Source organism: Oryx dammah, unplaced genomic scaffold (genome assembly GCF_014754425.2).
Source record: "Oryx dammah isolate SB20612 unplaced genomic scaffold, SCBI_Odam_1.1 HiC_scaffold_21, whole genome shotgun sequence".
Taxonomy (NCBI): domain Eukaryota; kingdom Metazoa; phylum Chordata; class Mammalia; order Artiodactyla; family Bovidae; genus Oryx; species Oryx dammah.
The window spans coordinates 24,983,988-25,001,790 of NW_024070205.1; the positions used below are offsets into that span (position 1 = coordinate 24,983,988).

At 37.6% G+C, this 17,803-nt stretch overlaps 1 protein-coding gene across 2 annotated transcripts in view; it reads right to left on the minus strand.

Moving 5' to 3' along the window:
- Positions 1–17,803, minus strand: part of RABGAP1L (RAB GTPase activating protein 1 like) — a 722,977-nt gene that overhangs the window by 244,040 nt on the left and 461,134 nt on the right. For both annotated transcript variants that reach the window (XM_040263944.1, XM_040263947.1), the window contains exons 16-17: positions 16,333–16,458; positions 12,597–12,740 (exon numbers count right to left, since the gene is read on the minus strand). In XM_040263944.1, coding sequence (XP_040119878.1) covers positions 12,597–12,740; positions 16,333–16,458 — 270 coding nt within the window. The remainder of the gene's footprint in view (positions 1–12,596; positions 12,741–16,332; positions 16,459–17,803) is intronic.

Here is a 17,803-nt window from a genome sequence, read left to right on the forward strand (position 1 = left end):
ACTAAACACACAAATAAATACTGTGGGTTACTGAACAGGTTCAAGGAATATAAAGTCTTTTGTGAGTCTGATTTTACTGAAGCAAAATATCTCTTCTATTTTTAGGAGTAAATATAGTCTTGTATTTTAAAGTACTGGTTTAACATGTATGTTCCCCCACTGATCATCTTTCATAACTATCCCACACTCCGTAGTTCTTATTTAAAGATTGACCTTACATATTCCCAGAGGCACAAAAACCTGCTTCTAGAACAAGCACTGTGAGAACAAAGCACGTAACGGTAACTTTCCCGTTCACTCCACAGCATCATCTGTCTCTAAGATGCTCCCTGGAGCACAGAGGCTGCACAATCAGCCATCCTTTTCCTCTCCCTACTACACTGAATGAAAACATGTAATCAATAAACTTACACCAGATGCTCCATCAGCACATCCTGTTATCTCTACTTTTGAAATCTGTCCAGAATTCAACCGCTTTTGACCACGCCCACTGCCGCTAATCCAGACAACCGAGACTACCACAGCTGCCTCCAAATGGTCTCCCAGTCCCCTCTTTGAACTCTCCCCACATCTTTTTTCAACAGTGCAACTGGTGATCAGGATAAGACATAATCTCCCCAGTGGTTTCTCAGTCCAATGAAACCCAAATTCTCTACAAGAGTCAAAAGACCCTGTTTAAGGTCGGCCACCTTTCTCTTCTTTCTCTTTCTCCATAGTATTTAACACCTCTGATATACTATGATTCTACTTAGTCATCTGTTTATTGCTTGCCTCTTCCACAAAGATAACAAAATTAATAAGGGTAAGAGTTTATCTGGTTTTTCTTTATGTTATATCTGTGAACGTGAATGACGCCAAGTATTTAGTAGGTGTTAAATAAATGTTTGTTAAATGATTGAATAAATGAATATTCCTCTCAAAGTCACAGGAAGTAGAGATAGCTGTTCCACCATTTTTTAACTGGAGGTTTCTGCCTCTTTCTGTAATGTCAAAATTAACAAAAACACAAGAAAAAGCTATAAGACAACTGATGTGACAACCACAAAGAACCTATAAAGTGGGAAAGACATTAGCACCCAGAAACAAGATATTAAAGAGAGTTCTTTTTCTAGTCTTGAGCTTTTCTATTGATAAGTAAAACATAAATGCAGCCTATAGAGTATTTATTGGTTAGTCCAAGTATTTGTTTCCTTCATTTCATGACCAATTACTACTAACATTTTCAGAAAATTTTGTTTTTCTTCTTAATTTTCCTTATATCAGTTCTTTGTAATGTGCTTTAAATTCAACATGTTACTTGTTGAAGATATTAGTGCTTCTGTAGTAATCATACAACAATACATAAATGTATCAAATTAACATGGTGTGGTACATAGTTTAGTTTAGTTTAGTTTAGTTCAGTTCAGTCCCTCAGTACTGTCAGACTCTTTGCGCCCACAGACTATAGCATGCCAGGCCTCCCTGTTCATCACCAACTCCCGGAATTTACTCAAACTCATGTCCATCGAGTCAGTGATGCCAGCGAACCATCTCATCCTCGGTCATACCCTTCTCCTCCCGCCTTCAATCTTTCCCAGTATCAGGGTTCTTTCCAATGAGTCAGTTCTTTGAATCAGGTGGCCAACGTATTGGAGTTTCAGCTTCAGCATCAGTCCTTCCAAAGAATATTCAGGACTCATCTCCTTTAGGATGGACTGGCTTGACCTCCTTGCAGTCCAAGGAACCCTCAAGAGTCTTCTCTAACACCACAGTTCAAAAGCATCAACTCTTCAGTGCTCAGCTTTCTTTATGGTCCAACTCTCACATCCATACATGACTACTGGAAAAAAACCACAGCTTTGACTATATGGACCTTTGCTGGCAAACTACTGTCTCTGCTTTTGAATATGCTGTCTAGGTTGGTCATAACTTTTCTTCCAAGGAGTAAGCATCTTTTAATTTCATGGCTGCAGTCAACATTTGGAGTGATTTTGGAACCCCCCCCCAAAAAAAGTCTGTCACTGTTTCCACTGTTTCCCCATCTATTTGCCATGAGGTGATGGGACCAGATGCCATGATCTTAGTTTTCTGAATGTTGAGTTTTCAGCCAACTTTTTCATTCTCCTCGTTCACTTTCATCAAGAGGCTCTTTAGTTCTTCACTTTCTGCCATAAGGGTGGTGTCATCTGCATATGTGAGGTTATTGATATTCCTTCCGGCAATCTTGATTCCAGCTTGTGCTTCATCTAGCCCAGCATTTTGCATGATGTACTCGCATATAATTAAATTAGCAGGGTGACAATATGCAGCTTTGACGTACCCCTTTCCTGATTTGGAACCAGTCTGGTTTTCCATGTCCAGTTCTAACTGTTGTTTCTTGTCCTGCATACAGATTTCTCAGGAGGTAGCTCAGATGGTCTGGTATTCCCATCTCTTTCAGAATTTTCCACAGTTTGTGGTGATCCACACAGTCGAAGGCTTTGATGTAGTCAATAAACCAGAAGTAGATGCTTTTCTGGAACTCTCTTGCTTTTTTGATGATCAAGCATATGTTGGCAACTTGATCTTTGGTTCCTCTGCCTTTTCTAAAACCAGCTTGAACATCTGGAATTTCATGCTTCATGTATTGTTGAAACCTGGCTTGAGGAATTTTGAGCATTACTTTGCTAGCATGTGAGATGAGTGCAACCGTGCGGTAATTTGAGCATTCTTTGGCAGTGACTTTCTTTGGGATTGGAATGAAAACTGACCTTTTCCTGTCCTGTGGCCACTGCTGAGTTTTCCAAATTTGCTGGAATAGTGAGTGAAGCATTTTCACAGAATCATCTTTCAGGATTTGAAACAGCTCAACTGGAATTCTATCACTTCACTAGCTTTGTTCATAGTGATGCTTCCTAAGGCCCATTTGACTTGGCATTCCAGGATGTCTGGCTCTAGGTAAGTGATCACACCATAGTGGTTATCTGAGTCATGAAGATCTTTTTTGTATAGTTCTTCTATGTATTCTTGCCACCTCTTCTTAATATCTTCTGCTTCTGTTAGGTCACATGCATACCATTTCTGTCCTTTATTGTGCTCATCTTTGCATGAAATGTTCCCTTGGTGTCTCTAATTTTCTTGAAGAGATCACTCATCTTTCCCATTTTATTTTCCTCTATTTCTTTTCATTGATCACTGAGGAAGGCTTTCTTATCTCTCCCTGCTATTTTTTGGAACTCTGCATTCAAATGGGTGTATCTTTTCTTTTCTCCCTTGCCTTTAGCTTCTCTTCTTTTCTCAGCTATTTGTAAGGCCTCATCAGACAGCCATTTTGCCTTTTTGCAGGTCTTTTTCTTGGGGATGGTCTTGATCACTGCCTCCTGTTCACGACCCTCTGTCCACAGTTCTTCAGGCACTCTATCAGATCTAATCTCTTGAATCTATTTGTCACTTCCACTGTATAACTGTAAAATATTTGATTTAGGTCAAGCTTCAGTTCATTTCAATCGCTCAGTCGTGTCCAACTCTTTGCGACCCCATGAATTGCAGCACGCCAGGCCTCCCTACTCATCACCATCTCCCAGAGTTCACTCAGACTCACGTTCATCGAGTCTGTGATGCCATCCAGCCATCTCATCCTCGATCGTCCCCTTCTTCTCCTGCCCTCAATCCCTCCCAGCATCAGAGTTTTTTCCAATGAGTCAACTCTTCGCATGAGGTGGCCAAAGTACTGGAGCTTCAGCTTTAGCATCATTCCTTCCAAAGAAATCCCAGGGTTGATCTCCTTCAGAATGGACTGGTTGGATCTCCTTGCAATCCAAGGGACTCTCAAGAGTCTTCTCCAACACCACAGTTCAAACGCATCAATTCTTCAGCACTCAGCCTTCTTCACAGTCCAACTCTCACATCCATACATGACCACAGGAAAAACCATAGCCTTGACTAGATGGACCTTAGTCAGCAAAGGAATGTCTCTGCTTTTGAATATACTATCTAGGTTGGTCATAACTTTTCCTCCAAGGAGTAAGCATCTTTTAATTTCATGGCTGCAATCACCATCTGCAGTGATTTTGGAGCCCAAAAAAATAAAGTCTGACACTGTTTCCACTGTTTCCCCATCTATTTCCCATGAAGTGATGGGACCGGATGCCATGATCTTCATTTTCTGAATGTTGAGCTTTAAGCCAACTTTTTCGCTCTCCTCTTTCACTTTCATCAAGAGGCTCTTTAGCTCCTCTTCACTTTCTGCCATAAGGGTGGTGTCATCTGCATATCTGAGGTGATTGATATTTCTCCTGGCAGTCTTGATTCCAGCTTGTGTTTCTTCCAGTCCAGCATTTCTCATGATGTACTCTGCATATAAGTTAAATAAGCAGGGTGACAGTGTACAGCTTTGACGTACTCCTTTTCCTATTTGGAACCAGTCTGTTATTCCATGTCCAGTTTTAACTGTTGCTTCCTGACCTGCATACAAATTTCTCGAGAGGCAGATTAGGTGGTCTGGTATTCCTATCTCTTTCAGAATTTTCCACAGTTTCTTGTGATCCACACAGTCAAAGGCTTTGGCATAGTCAATAAAGCAGAAATAGATGTTTTTCTGGAACTCTCTTGCTTTTTCGATGATTCAGCATATGTTGGCAATTTGATCTCTGGTTCCTCTGCCTTTTCTAAAACCAGCTTGAACATCAGGGAGTTCATGGTTCACATATTGCTGAAGCCTGGCTTGGAGAATTTTGAGCATTACTTTACTAGCCTGTGAGATGAGTGCAGTTGTGCGGTAGTTTGAGCATTCTTTGGCATTGCCTTTCTTTGGGATTGGAATGAAAACTGACCTTTTCCAGTCCTGTGGCCACTGCTGAGTTTTTCACATTTGCTGGCATATTGAGGGCAGCACTTTCACAGCATCATCTTTCAGGATTTGAAAGAGCTCAACTGGAATTCCATCACCTCCACTAGCTTTGTTCGTAGTGATGCTTTCTAAGGCCCACTTGACTTCACTTTCCAAGATGTCTGGCTCTAGATGAGTGATCACATCATCATGATTATCTGGTTCGTGAAGATCTTTTTTGTACAGTTCTACTGTGTATTCTTGCTACCTCTTCTTAATATCTTCTGCTTCTGTTAGGTCCATACCATTTCTGTCCTTTATCAAGCCCATCCTTGCATGAAATATTCCCTTGGTATCTCTAATTTTCTTGAAGAGATCTCTAGTCTTTCCCATTATGTTGTTTTCCTCTGATCGCTGAAGACGGCTTTCTTTTTTTTTTTTTTTGAAAGGTAGTACCAGTACCATTTTATTTAGTGTTGTAGGAAGTTTTTAGCTTACTTCTCAAAAACAAAAGCAAAGAAATTCAAAATTCCCAAAGTAATAAGGCAGGAGATAAGAATTCTATAATCCAGAAATGCTGGGTGAGCTTTCAATCAGAGGGAGGAAGAGGTCACGTCAGTAGCTCACACAATAGATACTGAGAAAACCACAGGTTTGAGATTGGTGTAGAAACTGGAGGGTAAGCTCTCCGCCCTGCTGAGGGCAACAGATCCTTCAGCCTTGAGGGACCATTCACTGGTGAATGGGTCTAAAAGAGAAGGGGCATGGGGCACCTAATTTTACAACAAGTTGCCTCTGGCCTTCAGTCTGGCAGGTGGCTAAGGGTCGTGGACCCTCCCCACTCTGTGCCCTTCTGAGTCCCCACTGTCAGCAGAGCTGGAAACCACACACGTGTGCCACTCACTGCCCACACACCCTCCACTCCGGGTCAATGGCTGTTCATGTGGCAAAGGGCAGACTTTCTTGCTCTTCCATCCCACTACCTGGGGAGGCTAACCCACAGGAAATAAAAGGGGTGGGCAGGACATCTGTCAAAGCCCAGCAACATAGATAATATGAAACAACTGAGCAAAGGATTGACTTTTTTTTTTTTTCTAGATGCTGACCTCCAGTGGAAGTTCATCACAAGGTGTTTGGTATTTCATTGGAGGCGCTTCCCTGAAGTACTGACTGGTCTTCTGGGGGTGGGAGGTGGGCAGCCAAGCAGGGCCAAGAAAGAACTGTTCCTGCTTCTGCAAGGCATGGTCTCCTCCCAGGACTCATCAGTTCAGTGAGCATTCTCAGCAGCCAGGGGCTAAACCAGACTCTCCTGGTACAGACACCTGGGTGTAAGCCCTCAGACCACACCAGCTGCAGGAGCTCCAGCCCTCCAGTCCACCTGCCCCTGTGAATAGCTCAGAGCTGGCTCCAGCTTTCCCAACTGAGTTCTCCCTCACAGCAGAGTCCTCAAGGACAGGTGTTAACGGGCATCCTTGAGAGGTGCAGGAATGCTACCTGTGGAATTTTTTTCCAGCAGTTGGTAGAAACCAGACACTCTTGAAGTTGATTGTCCTTCATTCTCCAGAGTTCTCGAGTGGCATCTTAGAGCAGAGGAATTTGCTCTGAGCGGGTCCCATCCCCAAGGTCCTAGCAGCAGATCTCCCACAACAAAAAGCTTTCGGGAAGAACTTGGGTCTCCATGTGAGCTCTTCCTGGGAGAAACCACTCAGGGCCCCTGCCACCCCACGAGGGTTATCACAGTCCAAGTACACTGACATCAAGTACAAAACATTGCATAACAAATATATACACGTATGTCTCCAGAGTTCAAGCAAACATCCAGTTCTCTTTATAGTGATGTAAATAAATCTAGTAGTGCTAAAAAAATACAAGTCGTCTGAGAGGTTTACAGTGGTCCCCAGTATGTAGGAAGGTATTAAATAAAACAGCTATCGATAATTAAAAGTGAATTAGTTCAATCAAGTTACAGTATCATCCTTCAGATTAAAGTGCTCTGATATTAACTAATGTGGCAGCAGATGTGATCCTGAGAAGGAATCCCACTGCCAATCATCTTGCCTCTTAATTTCAATACAACAAGAATGAACACAGAGAGAGTTCCGTTTAATAACTGCTCTCTCCTCAAGCCCTACCCATGCCCTCGGCCTATGACATTCTCTCCCGAGGAGAGATGTCGGGATTTGATGAGATTCTGTCTCAACTGGAACAACAACAAAAAATGAGTAATATAGAAAACATTCTAATATCAGGTTACTAACAATGAAATTACCTGAAGAGTCTGAGTTGTTTAGTTCCTAAGTCATGTCTGACTCTTTGCGACCCCGTGGACTGTATGTAGCTCATCAGGCTCCTCTGTCCGTGGGATTTTTCAGGCAAGAACACTGGAGTGGGTTGCCATTTCTGAAGAAGGCTTTCTTATCTCTTCTTGCTATTCTTTGGAACTCTACATTCAGATGCTTATATCTTTCCTTTTCTCCTTTGCTTTTTGCCTCTCTTCTTTTCACAGCTATTTATAAGGCCTCCCCAGACAGCCATTTTGCTTTTTTGCATTTCTTTTCCATGGGATGGTCTTGATCCCTGTCTCCTGTACAATGTCATGAACCTCATTCCATAGTTCATCAGGCACTCTATCTATCAGATCTAGGCCCTTAAATCTAGTTCTCACTTCCACTGTATAATCATAAGGGATTTGATTTAGGTCATACCTGAATGGTCTAGCGGTTTTCCCTAATTTGGTAATAAGGAGTTCATGATCTGAGCCATAGTCAGCTCCTGGTCTTGTTTTTGTTGACTGTATAGAGCTTCTCCATCTTTGGCTACATAGAATATAATCAATCTGATTTTGGTGTTGACCATCTGGTGATGTCCATGTGTACTGTCTTCTCTTGTGTTGTTGGAAGAGGGTGTTTGCTATGACCAGTGCATTTCAATCTTACACAATGTTTTATATATATATATACACACACACACATATATATATGTATCAATTAAAAGCTCAATGTATCACTATTTGAGGGAGGAAAGTGAAGGCAAAGAGTAAGGATATACAATGAATCTATTCTTCAGATAACAGCTTTAGGAAAGTGCTTTGAAAAGGGGATTACACTTTGTGGTATTTAATCATATATCCCATACTGTCATTTTTTTTTTCTCCTCATCACCCTAGGAAGAAAGGAGAGGCAGGAAAAATATTCCAATTTGAAGGGTCAATGATTTCCTTAAATTTCGTGAAATATCAAGTTACTATATAAATCTGAATGTATTTGATACTCTAAAAACTGAACTATCCAGAAAGAGTCAACTTTAAACACCAGCTGTCAGTTATCTTGTCAAGACTAAAGGAAACACTGTTTTCCTTATATCTTTTGAAAGACCATGGAAGAAAAAACACTTTTGGTAAACTAACTGAATCACTATAGTCAAAAAGAAACAGAATAAACCTTCCATTAGGGACAATGGCTAAAATTTTGGTTTTAGCAAAGAAGCGCCTCCACTGAGGGGAAACAAAGATGTTTAGAAATGTGAAAAAGAAACAACAGCTAGTTAAAGCCTTCTTAAGAATCCCTGAAGTCAGCTAGTTATAGAATAAACAGAGAAGCATCTCAAAGGATAGGATAATACAGGTGGATGGAGCAGAATGGAGGGCAACATTGCTAAGTGAATACTTACTACGTAGCCGATAGAGTGCCAGGCACTTTATATTCATAATTGCATTTAATCCTTAAGATAAACCCAGGAGCTAGATATTGTTACCTTCTTTTCACAGAGAAAGAAACTAATACATATATCGGTAAAGTGATAGAGGAAGGATTAACTTAAAAACCAACTATCTCAACTCCAATGTTAAGCTGTCTCTCTGAGTGCTTCTCCTGTAATTGAATACATTGCTGAATTTTCCCCACCAGGGTAACTTCCCTCATATAAGCACAAAAGTGATTCAGGTCTTAGACCCAGCTCTTAGTTCTTATTTGTATGCAGCTTTAGAGATTAAGTGAATGATTTCAACCATCAAATGAGTTTCATTTTGATTCATGTTCATGAACACTAATCTGATCCAGGACCTGCCCACTAAAAAAATATAAATAAAACAAAAGAAAATGAAACAAAAATCTGTCCCTGTTTACAAGGAAGATTTTTGCTGAATAAAAACAACTCAAAAAGCAATGCTTAAGATACTTTAAAAAACTGTTTGGTAGCGTCTACAAAAACCCTAGCCTACGTATGTCTTGGCCCAGAAATTTCACTTCTAGCTGTGTACCAAGTGTATACACGTTTATCAAAAGACAAGTTCAAGAATGTTCACAGCAACACTACTCATAATATCCCTAATCTGGAAATGACCCAAATGCCCATCAACAGTAGAATGGAAGAATAAATAAACTGTAGTATAGTCACACAATGGAACAAATAAACAATGCCTAGGGGCACTATATGGATGAATCTCACAAACAATATGATGAATGAAAAAGTGAGATGAAAAAGAGTTCATATTGTATGAGTCCACTTAAACAAACTTCAAACAATTAACACTAATCTATGGTACTGAAAGTCAAGACCACATTACTCATCAGAGGAGCAATGACTGAGAGGAGGGAAGGAGGGCTTATGAAATACACAGTGTTCTCCTTTAATTTGGGAATGTGTTATATTAGTATGTTTGCTTTGTTAAAAATCAGCATGTTTTATTCTTGGTGGGTTAAGAACAGTATTTACACTATATTAATTCTTATCCCTCCATATAAACAGAGGTATATAATGAACATAGAAGATTTTGTTCTTAATTTTTTTTTCAACTATTGGCTAAATGTCAATCTACAGAGTTCTTCCATTTATCTCAATATAAGAAAATGTATTTTCAACTCTAGTTTCCAATCATGTAGCCATCCATCTTCACCAAAAAAAAAGAAATTGACCCAATTTACCACATATTCAGCTTTAAGTAAATATTTTAAATAAAACCATCATTAACTAGGAGTTTTTCCTAATTCCAGATTCACTGACAAAGTCTACTAAAATTCTTCCCTTTTCTGCTACTTAACTTCATGTTCTTAATCTTAAGATGAATGAAGAAATCTTTAAAAGCATTTAACTTAGGAAACCATGAAACGACAATATGCTTTCTAAGAGTAAAATTTTAAGCTCAATGTCTTTCTCATTTCGCAATAGGATCTTTGGGCAAAATACTCTGCAGAGTATTTTTACTCTGTATCTTTTTAGTATCTTTTTCGTCAGAATAAAGAACTCCAAAAGCTTAACACTTTTCCATCTGAGAATTTCCAAGCCTTCCACTTGTAACTCAATATTAATTCATAACCATCAATATTTAAATTGTTTTTTTTAAAGAGAGAATATAATAGAAATACCCATGGATGTTTCTAATTAAGACTATGTTGCCGTTTCTTCTTTTAGAATATTTGATCGCATATGAAAGAATGGCTTTGATATAAATATTTTATTAACCACAAGAAGGAAAGGGGCAAAGAGAAAACACAGACAAGCAGGAAATAAAAGTTTATCTAAAAATTTCCTTTGTAAATTAATCCTCTGACAAAGATGAGTTAGTGGAAAGAACAAATGTCCTGAAGCATACTATAATATCGTTCCCAATAAACTCTATTTTGAAAGTCTATTTTACTGTGTTAAGAGATGTTATCATTTATTTCCCTGGTTTCCATAATGCTGTGTTTACAAGCAATTTCATATTTTAGAAAGCTAGCCAACCTCCTTGAACAGCTGCAGAGTACATATTTAAGGGAAGAGAAAGTAACACCTCTGATGCTCTTATTAATTTTAATGAGCATCAAAATTAATTAATCATCAATGCTGTGATTATGATTCTGAATCACAATGGACAACTGATGAGAAGGCTTATAAATTTTCTTTTCTTTTCTCTACCATAAATATTGCTAACTTTCTTAGTAACCGATATTAGAAATTCAGGTCTCTTCAAGATGAAACTTCCTGAGGAATTATGAAATCTGGGTTCCAGAAGTCCTGTGGACAGAGCTCCAATGTTAAGAATCACACCATTCAGGGAGAGACAATTTCACAAACTCACTATTCCAGTGTTACTACTCTACCAAAACTGACTCAAGAAATCCAATTTAACTGGTATGATTAAGCATATTAATTTCATTCTCTTTTCTATAATGAACACCATCAAACCAATCTGTTATATATTTAGATAATATCAGCAACAAAAATGAAACAATGATAGTATTTGCAAGCTCTTATTATATATAAAGATAAAACTGTTAAAATGTCATACCTCCACTTTTCTATTTTTATAAATACCGTGAAATACTAAACTCAGCTCAATGTGCAATGAATAAGATATTGGCATACTTACTTAACAAAACTAACTTATAGTATCAATCTGTTTTAAGATTACAGAACTCAATGAATTTGCTTTTACTTTCAAAGAGCATTAAACTGAATTAAAAGAGCCAGAATTGTTTATTTACCACACCAAGAAAAGCAGAATTTTTAGCACAAATGTTCAATTTGTTTTGTGTATATTGTGATCACATCATTTTGACTCTGAATAAGGTTTTAGCTCCTAATTTTGCATTCTTCCTTTAGACTTAATTTAAATAGGCATTTTAGAAACTAATTTGTAAGTAAAATAAATAGGAGAATTAAATGTTTCATCAAGCAGGTTCTTTGGCTGTTATAATATTCTGAATTAGCGAATTTATTCTGTGACTCTCAGTGAGTCACTCAATTCTTCTATATCAAAATAAAATGTGTTTATAAAATGTGCTGCAACCTTTATATATTGTGCAACTGCCACCTAGAACCTTTGAAGAGCAAAACCCAGCTATGTTTGCATATAACATGGTTACTGCTATAGCAGGTTTGAAAATGACAATTATGCTTTATATAGATTATGTTTTATCTTTTAAATCTTATTTTTATAATTAAATTTCTAGTTTCTGGGGTGATTAAAATGGTTAGAATTTTTTAGGGAAGTTATAAAATTTATCTAAAAAATATAATACTGTAATACAAAACTGTGTAGATTATATTAGGCTTATACTTTTGATTACTCCAGCTTTTTACATTAAGACAGTTATATTTTTAAACATATTTATACTCTCAATAAAAAAGTTCTTATCCAGCAACTTTTCATCACTGCAAAGACTATTAAACATTTTGATGGGCAGTAGATGATACATGTGTGTGTAATATTACTTACATCTTTAAAGTAAAGAGTAAAGTAAATAAATACAGCCACCTATGGAACTAAAAACAAACAAAAAGAAACACTATAGATACCTAAGGAGCTCGGCAAACAAATTTCTGAAATACTCTGTCTAAAAAATATGATATAGAAGCTTTAGTTTATCACTTATCAGTTAGCTGGCAAGAGTCTCAAATAACATACAGGAAGAGATACCTTATGACCTGAGAATTTAATTACCATAAAATTTTCATTTGTAGTCACTCTTGGAGTATAATTACATTACCATTAAAAATACTCGATCCTGATTTCATTTATTTAACTTAAAAGATCCTTTATATTAGTAATGCATAATTACACAGATACAGGCTTATTTGTGAATGTAATGATACAAATTTAATTACCTTATTTTACTTTGTCAAAATTATATATGCCTGATATGTTCATTTCTCACAAATAATAAAATTAAAGTAGTCTTGACTGAAAATTCAAATAGAACTTTTTGGTCAGTATTTCTGGCTTAATGTTCTTTTTTAAGAAAAAAAGGAAATGAAGAAAACTGTAACCATTTTAAGTAGAAACTATTTTCTATTTTGGCTAAAATATGAGAGATGGGATTCACTCTACCTCAGAAAGCAGTAAGTCAATGATGTGGAAGACCATGCAGAGTGGGAACTTGGCAGTAAAGAGAGTGAGAAACCACTGGGATGCGTACATATGAGCTTCTAGGTTCAGATCAGAAAAATGGTTGTGCAGGTCCGGTAACTGCTCCTGAAAGTCAAAGTGGAAAATTGAGGGGGAGGAACACTTGAGGATGCTCTATTTTCTGCCACAGCTGTGATTTATGACGAGCTGGCTATGATGACTCTCAATTTACTACAGCATTCACTGAATTTTATGTAACTACACAGAAGTGATGACAGGAGATGAGAACTGGGGATGTGACAAAGGACAAGACAGACTTGTTCTGAACAAATAACAAAGATCAGCTCTTGCTCACTTGACTCTTCCTGTTTCTTGGGAAACGCCTGCAATGAGAGAACACCTGCAGTCTAGTGAATACTGTGACTCAACGGTCAAGTCACAGCATTCCCATTCACACCTAACTAGCCAGGAAAACAATGTACCTTTTCTTTGAAGACCATTTAATATCAATGTCATTTAGGTTGTATGGTATTACTTCAGTACATTATGGTACTGAAGCCCAAAAGATAATCATACTTTTAACAATCTAGTTTCAACATATTAAGAATGATTAAGGATAGAAAATGTACAAGTATATCATGTATGAAATGGGATGTCTCCTAAAAAGAAAAGCTTTATGCTAGGTCTTTCCCCTCAAAGTATACAAAATTAAATACTTTTAAAAATCATGAAAGGCAAAGTAAAAAGTATTACCATAGCTATTCCAATAACTGAAAGACAAAGGCAAAGATACATAAAAGCCCACTTTAGTTTTCTTTTCATATACAAGATGCTTTTTGAAAAACACCCCTATATGCCCATCAGGTACTTTTAATGGGGTACTGAAGGGGTCATTAACAAAAAGTGCTAATAGAAAATTGCCGGGAGCCAGCATAGGGAATCTCACCCGTGGCAAAGGTCATGAGGAAGGCAGCCTGACAAAATGCAAAGGCGGGATCAAGTCTCAGGGGTCCCCCTAGACTTTCTCGAGCATCTACCCCCAAAACCAGAGTCTGCCTGCTTTACTGTATTATTCCTTTCACCAACTCCTCTGACATTAATGCTGTCCCCCCATCACCTTTTTCTGGAAAAAGTTAATTTAGACCTTTTAGATAACAAGTCTCTTGGGCGTAATAAGAGTGTTTCAATCCCAAAACTCCTCTGATGGCTTTCTAGCCTGCCTGACAGGTTTGTCCAGACTCTTACAGCTGCGCATTTGATGTTTGCGGCCTCCCAACCTGAGAGGCACAGGAAGCTTAAAACATCCTAGGAATGTAGGGGCTTCTGAGGAGTCAAAATCATTAGAATAGGACTGATTAAGGGTTTCATTGTTGAGCCAATACTTGCTGCCAAGTTTTCATATATTTTATTTGTTGATATAGTTGGTATGTAGAAAAAACAGGTAATAGCCCTGGTATTAGCAACATTAGATTGTTGAGTTAAGTACTTTCTTTGTTATAACCCACTGCACCTTTGTTCTATAGGGATGTAACTTTAGTGCTTTAAGGGTGATGCAGATTAAAGAAAAACACTTCAGGGGAAATGAGATTAACATTCATTAAGGAAGAGAGCCATAAAGTGTTAACAGGCCTCTTGGCCAGAAGATAATGTAAATCACCTGAGACCTTTTGTATATGGAAAGATAGAAAGAAAGAAAGCCTGGTATCGATAAGGGTCAGGACTGCTGCCCCTGCATGACTCTGTATCTTCCATTATGTAAAACTTAGGGTATATAAGCACCTTTTGAAAATAAAGTTACGGGGTTTTTGCACAAGCTTGGCCTCCCCCGTGTCAACTCTCTCTCTCTTTCTCCTTCTCCCTCCCTCTCCTTCTCAGGCTGATCCCTTGGAACACAGAGGCTCTCTGCGTTCACTTTTCTGCCTGGGCTTCTAAGACCCACATGAGAGGGAGCCCAAGGCGGGGCACCCTCCACTATTCAAGCAGGCGCCACTGGCCTACGTGAACAGAGCAAATCTCTTGTCTTGAGACTCTATTAGCTTTCCATGTAAACCAAGGAATATCAGCCTCTTTTCTTCCCATTTTTTCACTACATTATTCTTCTCTAATCTCTATTTAAATTTTTAATTAATCTCTCTTTAATCACCGACTCCGTCCCCACTTCAAATTCCCTGGACCCACTGGGGCGGGACCCTGGCAGAAAATGTGTTTGGTTTCTTCATAATACTATGAGCTTGCTATTCATTTATCAAGTATTTTTATTTGACTCTCAAAACTCTAAAGAATAATTGATCTTTGATAAAAAATACAAACTTTTGTAAATTAAAGGTAAAACAGTGAAGAACACCAAACATTTACTTGGAAGAATTAAATTTCTATAAAACAGCTTATTGCTCTTACTGTCCATAGATAACCAGATCCTTCCACACAGTCTTTTCCCCCCTCAGTGCCCATGTGTCGTTGGTGCTTACAGTTCTTTTTGACATCCTCCTCCCCCTTTATTTCTTCTTCACAGTTAAGGTCTTATACCTTTCTGCATTCCCTTCTCTCAATAAAGCTGTCCTTAACCTCAGGGCAAACTCTGCCTTCCACCCTCCTGTTCAGTCTGACATTGGCTTCTCTTCCCCTTTAGACAACTATGGATCTGACAGCTCATGTCCATTAACTCCTACCAGTAGCCTCTACCGCCACATCGCACTAATCTTCCTCCCCAGCCACTTTACTTCCCCCAACTATGGAATCAATTCATTCATGCATTTTCTTCACATTTCTCTTGGGTTCCCAATACTTCATACAGAGAAAGCCATATAAACATGCTTCATGGAGTCATTACAAATTTAAGATTTATTGTATAACCTTGGCTTCCCTGGTAGCTCAGACAGTAAAGCCTCTGCCTACAATACAAGAGACCCGGGTTCAATCCCTGGGTCTGGAAGATCCCCGGAGAAGAAAATGGCAACCCATTCCAGTACTCTTGCCTTGAAAATCCCATGGACGGAGGAGCCTGGTAGGCTACAGTCCACAGGGTTGCAAAGAGTCGGACACAACTGAGTGATTTCTCTTTCTTTTCGTACAACCTCAGGTAAAATTTGAAAGCTACTCAGTAATTCCTTTAACAGCACCAGACAACAATTTTGCTCTTGCTCACCATCTATTTTATGATATATATATATAAAAGAATACCTATTTCTCATACATATAATCATATAAATTATGAAATAGTAACAACATTGAGATCTGGAAATTACAGAGGAAAACATTTAAAATATGTGCTTATATTACAATATTTTATGTGGTTTTTAATTTCATCAATATCTGTCTCTTTAAAGTGTTCCTCACTTGTGAACCTAAATATAGTACTGGTGCTAGGAAAAACTGAGAAAAATATTAAGTATTTCAGTTTTTATTATGAAAATGTAATTTCTTTACAAATAATACTGGGAACCCTCTTCATTAACTAAACTCACCATATTCACGCTTAGAAGTTTCTTAATGTTGAATATTTAAATGGAAGACTATTTTTATAAAAATAGTTTATAAACCATCAAATAGTTAAATATTTTATGATATTAAGACCACTGTAGACATTGGTGAAAATCAAATACATTTACATTTCCTGTAACTTTCCACTAGATTTTCATAAATCATTATTGTTTAATTTTAGAATTCTTCTGTAACTTAACAAATCCCTTAGTGATAAAAGTTCTTAGTATTTATTTACCTGCATGAGTCTCTCCAACTGATAGAATTTGCAGTGAAGATCTTCAAAGTTGTTTTTGTAGAGGTCTCGTAAACCATAGTCATACATGATTTTCACCAAAACACAGAATGCTTGTTCTTCTGGCATCTACAGGAAAACATACACATATAGAACATGACTGAATGGCATGTGACCAGAATGTCAGAAACATTCCTGCATGTTATTAGACCCCTGGATCAGTGGTTTAAGGTCACTTGGGAATGAAATTCTTCAGAGCCAGCATTCTGCAGAGACATAGGTAAAATATATGCTCCAAGTTTTGAGCTCCCTCATTTGAGATGAATTTCCCTCTTTTGTTACTTTTAATCATCCTTTCATTTACTCATTAAACCATCTTAAAAATAAGTAATACAGTCAGATGATGTCCAAAAAATGAAAACAGTGTAAAAGTATATGAAGGTTAAAAAAAAGTCCCACTCCTCTCTATCCTTATAACAACTAACCCCTGTATCTGCCCCCACCTCTTTTGCATAATCCCCAAATTACTCTTAATAATTTCTTGTGTATCCGGTCAGTTTATTTATGCAAATAAAAGAATTATACTTATTTTCCCTTTCCTACATAAAAGATAGCATTCTAAATACACTGCTGTGTATATTTGCTTTCCGCACTCAATAATGTTCCCAAAAGAGGGATTGCTGGGCCAAAGGATAGAATGTTTTTAATTTTGATAGGTAGTATGATATTGTCCTCCCAGAATTTTCTTGATGTTGCTTATTTTTCTCTCTATAAAAAACATTTTTCAGCTGTTTCAGAAGCTTATGAGCTTCTTTCATTAAGATTTAAATGACAAAATTTGATATACCTTTCCAGAGATATTTTTATCTTAACAGAGAATAAAGTCTAAAATCAAAAGAACAGATCTCTAAATTATAGTATAAAGCTGAAAGAATTTAGAGAGGGACATATTCAATATTCTAGAATCTGTACCAAGCAAACAGAAAAAGCTGTCCTTACTCAAGGTCATAGGATGTACCTATTATGTAAACATTTAGTTTAAATGTCATTTCTTTCAAAGTCTGACCTTGGCTGTTTATGGTATCTGACACATCTGTTAGACTAACTTCCTACCTGTATAACTGAATCAAGTAGGGTTCTATTCACCCACTTAGAAATGGAACTGTTTATCGGAGTTCCTACACAAATTGGCCACTTCTGTTTTCTATTATAAACCATGAAATATGTGAGTTAGTTAAAATCTCCTAAAGTTAAATAATTACAGTTAGCTCTTGTCATTTTCCTTCTCTAAATATTTGTGTATTTCTTTTTTTATCTATGAGCTGGGAGGGCTTGGCTTTGACCTCAGCTCTTCAAATCAGCAGACATCTTTCAGTTTATTTGCAGTTATCTGGAAGGTAAGCACGCTATATTTTCTACCCCTGTACCAATTCTGTCACTGAAGCTTCATTAGCTTGAGACTAATGTGCACATA